Source organism: Lolium rigidum, chromosome 3 (genome assembly GCF_022539505.1).
Source record: "Lolium rigidum isolate FL_2022 chromosome 3, APGP_CSIRO_Lrig_0.1, whole genome shotgun sequence".
Taxonomy (NCBI): domain Eukaryota; kingdom Viridiplantae; phylum Streptophyta; class Magnoliopsida; order Poales; family Poaceae; genus Lolium; species Lolium rigidum.
Genome location: NC_061510.1, coordinates 131,994,442 through 132,003,013, shown reverse-complemented (window position 1 = coordinate 132,003,013; position 8,572 = coordinate 131,994,442). Strand labels below are relative to the sequence as shown.

At 43.7% G+C, this 8,572-nt stretch overlaps 2 protein-coding genes across 4 annotated transcripts; one reads left to right on the top strand and one right to left on the bottom strand.

Moving 5' to 3' along the window:
- The first annotated feature begins 6 nt into the window (after positions 1-6).
- Positions 7-4,324, top strand: LOC124698240 (protein REDUCED WALL ACETYLATION 1-like). Its single transcript, XM_047230749.1, has 14 exons — positions 7-32; positions 300-437; positions 528-584; positions 666-738; positions 1,498-1,656; positions 2,111-2,260; positions 2,332-2,587; positions 2,679-2,794; positions 2,944-3,030; positions 3,118-3,206; positions 3,292-3,354; positions 3,456-3,512; positions 3,631-3,727; positions 3,812-4,324. The coding sequence occupies exons 2-14, from the start codon at positions 328-330 to the stop codon at positions 3,965-3,967; spliced, it is 1,470 nt and encodes a 489-aa protein (XP_047086705.1). The 5' UTR covers positions 7-32; positions 300-327; the 3' UTR covers positions 3,968-4,324.
- A 570-nt stretch (positions 4,325-4,894) lies between these two features.
- Positions 4,895-8,319, bottom strand: LOC124702350 (probable pre-mRNA-splicing factor ATP-dependent RNA helicase DEAH3). 3 transcript variants are annotated; one of them, XM_047234478.1, is made up of 7 exons: positions 8,011-8,319; positions 7,613-7,800; positions 6,367-7,451; positions 5,913-6,038; positions 5,586-5,824; positions 5,392-5,510; positions 4,895-5,310 (listed from the first exon to the last, which is right to left on the bottom strand). In XM_047234478.1, exons 1-7 carry the CDS (start codon positions 8,290-8,292, stop codon positions 5,190-5,192), a joined length of 2,160 nt encoding a protein of 719 aa, XP_047090434.1. In that variant the 5' UTR covers positions 8,293-8,319; the 3' UTR covers positions 4,895-5,189. The 3 variants fall into 3 exon arrangements, with proteins under 3 accessions (XP_047090434.1, XP_047090435.1, XP_047090436.1); XM_047234479.1 differs by lacking the exon at positions 8,011-8,319 and having other exon boundaries at positions 6,367-7,502; positions 7,613-7,728; XM_047234480.1 differs by lacking the exons at positions 4,895-5,310; positions 5,392-5,510; positions 5,586-5,824 and having other exon boundaries at positions 6,032-6,143.
- Between the last annotated feature and the right edge of the window lie 253 nt (positions 8,320-8,572).

The following is an 8,572-nucleotide window of genomic DNA, read 5'->3' as shown; positions in this document are numbered from 1 at the left end:
TATCACAGGAAGGATGCTGCTTCTCTTAAAACGTGAGTGAATGCTATCTTGATCATGAGAATGCTGCTAAGTGGTAGCTTCTCTTTTGAATGTTGTCCCTGAGCAGAAATTTCTGCTCATGCTGCAAGAACCATATGTCCATAGCTCAATGTATCCAACTTCTGCGAGGGGTTGAGTATTATGTTTTTTCATGTTGAAATGCATGTTGCTTTGAATAAACACTACTAGTATAATGCTATCATCGTAATGGCTGTCCAGAAAGACTCTTACTGGAATTTATTTTTCCTTATCTTGGTCAGTAGACACTCGGATATCAATTTATCAGACATGGCTAATAGCTCAAACAAAGGAGAGGATCAAGCAATGTTATTGGAGGAAGGTGGCCAAGTAGCAAGTCCAAAGCCAGTTTATGCTTCTTTCGCATCGCAGATGCTCAGGTTGTTCACGAAATATAATTTCTCGGTGACATGTTCGATGATAGTTTAAGATATCAAGATTCGAAGGCACTGACTTAATTGGTTCCACAGGCTTTTCTTTATGGACCAGTCACTTCTTCTGGAGCATCGATTGACACTGAGGGCAACGTAATCCACTTGCATTATGTATTCTTCCATACTTGTCTGGTTAACATTATTGTGCTGACTGGTTTGCCATTCTTCTATCAGATCCGAGCTTGCAGGCCATCTGCTTTACTTTTACATATGTGATCGTACAAATCTGTTCGGAGAGTCCGAAAAGGTACTACTATGCTGAAACTTACATACTCTTTTGTCCATAGGGAAAGTACAGGAATAGGGAATTTTCCACTAGTGGCACTATCATTCGTTTGGTTAAAAGGAATGGGGCAAATGAAAAATGGATAAATAATTCGTCTGATACCATTTTAAAGGAAAAAGGTGGGAATCGAACGATCCACTCGATCTCCTTTTAGGATTCCTACACACGATTTAGGAGACCGGTGTCTTTAGTGGCATAATAACATCCTACCTTTTCAGGTGGTTTGACTGTGACTTGACTGTTCATTAGGATTCTTGTGTTTTTCCTATCCATGTGAACCAAACACGCAGCTGCATAACATTTCTATGTATTCCAATCATCTGTTTTGCACATTCATTCCTATCCTATTCTTGTGTTTTTCTTATTCATTTGTTTCCGGAATCATGTGAACCAAAGAGACCCATTGTATACCCACATTTAAACACCAGTTGAACAATGTATAATCATATGAAATTATTATCTAGTGTAAATACTAAATAGCTTTCAGATGGCTATGCTTGCTGACTCTATAACATTTTAAGTTGTAGAATTTTAAGCTAAATTGTTGTGGTCCCTATGTAATGTGTTGGTATAATTCAGATTCTTTAGAGCATGCCAGCTTTGCTCGCTTATTCAGATTAATGCAAAATACTAGAAGCTGCATAGAAAGTGCATGCCTAATATGTTAATTCTCAATGGGCTAACTATTTCTTTTCTTTTGTCGGTATCCGGTATCTACAGAATTACAGCCGAGACCTCTTCCTTTTCCTCTACTTTCTTCTTATTATCGTAGCAGCCATTACTTCCTTCAAGGTCCACCAAGATAAGTCAACATTCACAGGAAAATCTGTACTGTATTTGAACAGGCATCAGACCGAAGAATGGAAGGGTTGGATGCAGGTATTTTCCATAGTCCATCTTCCTTTTGTCATCTTTCTCGCTTTTTGTTCTACTAGCTGTCAATCATGCATGACATTTATGTAATGAGAAAGTTTGACTATTCATAACTGTCATCTTGCACTGCTTACTTGCTTTACTTTCTTCACCTTTTTTTTGAACTGGGAACGGCCCAGAAGGGCCTAAAATATACTACTCATTAAGAACAGCGGTGCGTACAGATTACAACGAGGTCCAGATAGTATACAGAAATTACAAACATGATCTCAACAAGTGCGAAAAGGACCCTGGAACAAAAACTTACTTTCTTCACCTTCATTTATGAATCTCAGATAGTTGTAAATGAGTTGATTAACCAAGAGTCAAAGAGCAATTGAACATCCATTTGTAGTGAACAAGGTTTTGATTTCTCTTCTAGCAGAGCATAGTTTTCAGCATTGCTTTGTCTAATTTCCAGGTGCTATTCTTGATGTACCATTACTTCAATGCTAAAGAGATCTACAATGCGATTCGTGTGTTTATTGCTGCATATGTCTGGATGACTGGGTTTGGTAACTTCTCCTATTATTATGTGCGGAAGGATTTCAGTCTTGGACGATTTGCTCAGGTACATTTTAACTAGTCCCAGTGTTGCTTTTTATCTGCAGACCTTTACTAACATAGTTGCACCTTCAACAGATGATGTGGCGCCTCAATTTCTTTGTGGCATTCTGTTGCATTGTCCTAAACAATGATTATACACTGTATTATATTTGCCCTATGCACACCCTTTTCACCCTCATGGTGTATGGTGCTATTGGGATTCTAAACAAATATAACGAGATTAGATCAGTGATTGCTATGAAATTTGCTGCCTGCTTCTTGGTTGTTATCTTGGTATGGGAAATCCCAGGTGTCTTTGAGATAGTCTGGAGCCCACTGACTTTTCTTCTAGGTCAGTGTTTCCTTGGATGCAGTTAGTGATTTTGCTATTCTATAAAAAAAAATCCTTCAATTAAACTTGAAAATCTTATTTGCGTGCGCAGGTTACAATGATCCTTCTAAACCAGATCTCCCCAGGTTACATGAGTGGCAATTCCGATCTGGACTGGATCGCTACATATGGATTGTGGGGATGATATATGCTTATTACCATCCAACTGTATGTTCTGTATCACTTGTTTTATGTAGTATGCTGGCATAACTGATATGTTTCTTTTAGATTCAGAGATAGTTTGAATCATTGTCAGAATTGTTCAAAAGTGTGTGCGAAGAGTGTTTGACATCAATAAAATATCATCTATACTGTAGGTTGAGAAGTGGATGGAAAAGCTTGAAGAAGCTGAAACAAGAACGAAACTCTCTATCAAGGCCTCTATTGTTACAGTTTCTTTAACGGTAATTTTCGAACATCTGCAATAAATAGTATGTTATTATGTAGACATGTTTTTTCGATACGATCAGCTGGCTGTATGGTGACCACAGGCTGGGTATTTGTGGTATGAGTACATCTACAAGCTGGACAAGATTACCTACAATAAATACCACCCCTACACATCCTGGATCCCCATAACGTATGTATCGTTCCTTTTTGTATCAAGTGTAAACTCATCTGTATACTGCAAAATTTGATTGATCGGTGTTTGTTGCAATCAAAAGTGTCTACATCTGCCTACGGAACTTCACTCAAGAATTTCGGGCATGCTCTCTAACGCTATTTGCGTAAGTTTTGTTTTAACAGAACAGATTCTATTGTTATGTCTAGATTCTGTGCTAATGCTCGATGAATATGTATCTAATGTGCTTGATTTTTTTTTCTCTAGCTGGCTTGGAAAGATTACGCTAGAAACATATATATCCCAGTTCCATATCTGGCTCAGGTAAACCATATGCAGTTTCCGTCCTCCTTTCTAGGCTCTGCCATTTGTGGCCCTGGATAATTTCCTTCAGATCATAAATGACTGAAAATTATCTTGTTTGCTTTGATGACTCCCAAAGATCAAAGGTACCCAATGGGCAACCCAAGTGGCTATTGGCAATAGTCCCAGATTACCCACTGCTCAACTTCATGCTCACTACTGCTATATATGTTGCGGTATGTATATCTTCTTCCCCATGTATGGCATTGAAGAGTTCATTCCGCACAGCAACTTGCTTATGCCACCACGTGTTTCCGCAGGTCTCCCATAGGCTCTTCGAACTGACCAATACTTTGAAGATAGCATTTGTACCTCGTGACAACAAGCGCCTCTCGTACAATTTTGCCACAGGAGTTGCCATTTCAGTTGCACTCTACTCTGTATCGTTTGTTCTAGTTGGTATAGCAGGATACTAGCAAATCTAGCCTCTATTCTTTGTTGGTTCTAGTTTGTGTTTTAGCGTATCAGAAGACCTAGTTTGATTGTCGGTGAGATCAATGTAAGCATGCAAAGCATGATGCACGGTGCATATACTGCCTTGAGCTGAAGGTGTCAGATGGACAAGATTTAATCTTGAAGGGTGTAAAATATACGATATGCCCCAAGTGGGAATATGATAAAAGTAGGTACATGCCTGTATAGCCGCTAAAATGCATACTGTGAGTGTGAGTGAGCACTTGGGCTGCCAGAGTCAGAAATTTTGTTGTTGTTGAACAATGAACACTTGAAATAGACAGAACAGTTATAAGAATCTGCAGAGTGCTGCTTTTCTTTCCAGGGATGTTGTGACTACCACAATTGCGTAAATATGTCATTGTATTTGTCTATCTCTGCGGGCTCTAGAAACGTGAGCAGCACTATCTCTAGAGCTTGCAAATTGCCAGGAACACAGTCATCTCTAGCGCCATACTCGTGAGTTCCACCGATTATGTTATGGTGATGTCTAACGTGGAGAAAAGGGTGGAGCGATTCTGCTGCCCTGAAATCCCCAATCCTACCCGAGGAATCCACTTCCGACCTTGCCGTCAGGGTCGTCTCTGTAATTTCTACCGTCTCCTACAACTTTGCCCTGGGCCAGTTCTGCTTGTATCGGCAGGAATAGCCCCACTCCCTTGCGATGGGGGCCTGGGCGAGGGGGACATGAGTATCTCCCAAAGAACCAAACAAGGGCTTATAAGTACCAGTCTTGATTGTTAAACATAAATATGATTCTTCATATGAAACCGATTGCAGCTCTACAGAGGGGGCCTCATAAGGCTATATTGATTCTACGAACTCAACACGGCTAGTACAAAGACAGCCACCAACGAAATTACAACTATGACACAGACAATGATGCAAAATTCAAAGGAAGACAATAATGTTTGATTCGCCAAAGTATGGAGACAGGTACACAATTAACCTACAAGACAACCTACACCTTCTAAAAGGAAGGAAAAACAAACATATAATTAAGGCCACTACTTTCAAGCCGTAATGCAGTAGCAGAGGGCGCATTCGATATATGTTGTACATTGTGATTTCACCATCCACGATACTGAAAATTTACGACATGGAAGATATCTTGATACATGGTGGAGGCCGACTGCATATCAGTGATTGCCCAAAGCTTACTGGGGGCAGGAGAAATCGTCAAATTCAGCTTCTGTTGGCAGCTCTTTCCCTCTCACGCTTGTTATGTAGCCTCTCAAGGACACGTTTCGCCTCACATGATGGGAAATTGGTCAGATCATAATACTGTGGAGCTATATCGACCAGCCTGCACACAAAGTAGAATAAACATCAATATTTTGCACCAAATCTTCACGAGTGAACAAGGTTTTGTCAGAAAAGGACTTACCATTCTCCACGGATATCGGTGACTGTGCGGATGAAATTCCTTGTGGTCAAAACATATTCATTGTAGATGACCCACTCTGGCTTGTGGTCCATGCAATTCGAGGGATGAAGATGGACAACCTGCAAAGCAGAGAAGGGTGAAAAACTGCAATGCAACACTCCATGCAGAAAAGAGAGCGAGATCAGAATATAAACCTGATTATCCTTAACAGTCAAGTAATGCCCAGTTCGCTCAAGATGAGCAACCTGCATAAAGTACCCTGAAAGCATTGCTTTCCTGATATTGACATAGTACTCGCGGCTGTTGAAGTCTGTACTGCACATCTTGAGGTTGAATCTGGTCATGATGCGAACAAGCTGTTGCCTAACATTATCAGCAGACTTCATCGCTCGGGCATTGACAAAATTCTCGTAACACCATGTAGGATCCTCATCTGCATTATAACAGAAAAGTCGTTAGTCCCCAAATAAACTAGCTGTCAGAAGGAGTGTAGACAAAATGAAGCATGGTTATTGACTCACTGTTCTGCTTGTATGCATGGTACACATTCAGAAGTGTCAAATGATCCCCATCAATGTGCCCAAATCGAGCCTTCGCCTCATCAGCAGCCTTCTGTGCCTCCCTAGGCCGGAGAAAGCAATTGGGTACTAGACATATGGTAATAACAGCAAAGCCCACGGTTGGTCAGCAGATGCAAAGAGGCGAGACGTCATCATTTGCTTTGTCAGAATAGCTCAACATGCAGCAACTATCTGCATCAGCCTAAACTGTATGATCATTTCGATCAATAGCTCAAGAAGCCAAGTGCCTGACAGTTGCTGATGATAACGCACAATATATATAAACACAAGAAAACATTGCAACTATGCACGCACTAGTGACTAGTCTGCGTGCTAGAACTGGAACCATGCGCACACAAGATGCAATATATGAAAACATGATAACGTAGCTGTAGAAATGGCATGTTTGACATACCTGAGAGCATGGCAGATACCGAGAGGATCTCATTTGAACAGTTGTACTTTGGACTGATGACAAGCATCTTTGACATCTGGGGGTCCAAGGGGAACTCACTCATCATTTCACCAAGAGGTGTCAGGTTGCCTTCATCATCGAGTGCTCCCAAGTAGTTCAGAACTTCTAAGGCCCTCATTAGAGTTTCTGGTGCAGGAGGATCCATGAAGTCAAAATGCACTAAATCGTCAATTCCAAGCTTCTTCAGTGTCAGAACTGTATTTGCCAGGTTTGACCTAAGAATTTCTGGGTAGGTCTGCTCCTGTAAATCCCCGCTAAAACTCTTCTCTGTGTACAACCTGAAGCACTTCCCAGGCTGCGTTCTACCGGCACGACCAGCTCTCTGATGCGCACTAGCCTTGGAAATTGGGGACACCAGAAGGGACTCCACCCTTATCCTTGGATTGTAAACCTTCTGTTTGGAAAACCCTGGATCTATAACATACACTATACCGTCGATGGTCAAGGATGTCTCAGCAATGTTTGTGGACACAACAATTTTCCTTCCAGCAGGGCCTCCCTCTCTCAATGGAGGTGGAGCAGCGTCAAAAATCTTCTGCTGCATTGCAGGGGGTAGAGTAGAGTACAATGGTACGACTTTAACTGGGCCAACCTGATCCCCCATGTTATTAACTTCCTTGTTAATTTTCCGGCAGGCATCCTCAATCTCCTCTTCGCCAGTAAGGAACACAAGGATATCACCAGCAGGTTCACACATATGTATCTGCACAACAGTCCTGATAGCAGCTTCCAGATAGTCCCTTTCTGGCTCTTGCGTATAGAAGATCTCGACCGGGTGAAGCCTACCGGGAACCTTCATCAATGGTGCACTGCTAAAATAACCCTGGAATTTCTCTGCCTCAAGGGTAGCACTCATAACAACGAGCTTCAAGTCAGGCCTGTTCTTTAGAACCTCCTTGAGAAGGCCAAAGAGAACGTCCGTTGCCAACGTGCGCTCGTGAGCCTCATCGAGCACAATCACCTTGTACCTCTCTAAGAGCGGGTCTGCCATTGCTTCCCTCAGAAGCATACCATCTGTCAAATATCTGATAGGAAGCAATAGTGTTCAACACAACATGATTAGATCGTCAGAATACCTAGAAAAGCAAAGGAAACATACGCTCCATATATCAATCGGCAAAGGGGATGGTGCAGCAGATAATAATGTTATTACACGGAATACAGGGAACCGGAAAAAAAATCTTACTTGAGAACGGTTTTGTTGCTGCTGCAGTCTTCGAACCGGATGCTGTAACCAACCTCCTCCCCGATCGTGACGTCCATCTCCTCTGCGACACGCCGGGAGACCGACATTGCCGCGACCCTCCGCGGCTGCGTGCAGGCCACCATGGAGCGGGTGCTCAGACCTTCCGCCTCGAGCACGAATTGGGGAATCTGTTCCACACAGAACAAATCAGGCAACCGACCTCAGAACGACCAAATCATTACCTCCTCTGCCCCCACATAGATACAAAAATATGACCTATTTGCCAATGGCACCAGGTATTTAGCCTCTAGAGCACCTCCTAACTATTCAATTCTATAACCTAGAGAGGGAATATGTATGGGAAGGTGTCGTATCGGGTAGAGGTGCAGGTATCATACCTGGGTGGTCTTGCCACTCCCGGTTTCTCCGACGAGGATGAGGGTCTGGTTGTCGCGGAGGACGCGGAGGAAGTCGTCCTTCTGCTGCCACACGGGGAGCGTGCGGCGCTTCTCGAGGATCTCGAAGTAGCGCGCGGAATAGGGCCGGCCGTTCCAGGGGTTGATGGACGGATTGGCGGCGGCGGCGGCGCCGTTGATTCCGGCGCGGCCGAGCTTGGCGGACACGGAGGTCTGGTCGACCACGTCGAAGAGGCTGACCTTGCGCTTCCGCTCCGTCCCCATGGCGGCGGCGAGGGAGGTCGCGGGCGGGCGGGCGGGCGGAGCGGGAGAGAGGGCCGGGGTGGGGGAGGCGAAACCCTAGCTCCCGGTTCTGGAAGAGTCGCCGGATTTTATATTTGGGATTTGGGAATTTGGGAATTGCGATGCTCGCTCGAGTCGGCGTGTGGCCTGCGAAATTGGGCTCCGTTCGGGTGGTAGCGGGCTGCCGTGGCTTTCGTCTACCGCCCTGGAAGGCGCCTTTTGTGGCCTGCAGTACCTATCGCGTTCGGTTTTCGTGAACGTG

Coding starts and splice junctions, on each gene's coding strand:
- LOC124698240 (XM_047230749.1), top strand. CDS start 328: ATGGCTAATAGCTCAAACAAAGGAGAGGATCAAGCAATGTTATTGGAG. Junction 585..665: donor CGATTGACACTGAGGGCAAC/GTAATCCACTTG, acceptor TTCTTCTATCAG/ATCCGAGCTTGCAGGCCATC. Junction 3,728..3,811: donor CTACTGCTATATATGTTGCG/GTATGTATATCT, acceptor GTGTTTCCGCAG/GTCTCCCATAGGCTCTTCGA.
- LOC124702350 (XM_047234478.1), bottom strand. CDS start 8,292: ATGGGGACGGAGCGGAAGCGCAAGGTCAGCCTCTTCGACGTGGTCGAC. Junction 7,801..8,010: donor GGAGTGGCAAGACCACCCAG/GTATGATACCTG, acceptor TGTGTGGAACAG/ATTCCCCAATTCGTGCTCGA. Junction 5,311..5,391: donor ACCGATATCCGTGGAGAATG/GTAAGTCCTTTT, acceptor CTTTGTGTGCAG/GCTGGTCGATATAGCTCCAC.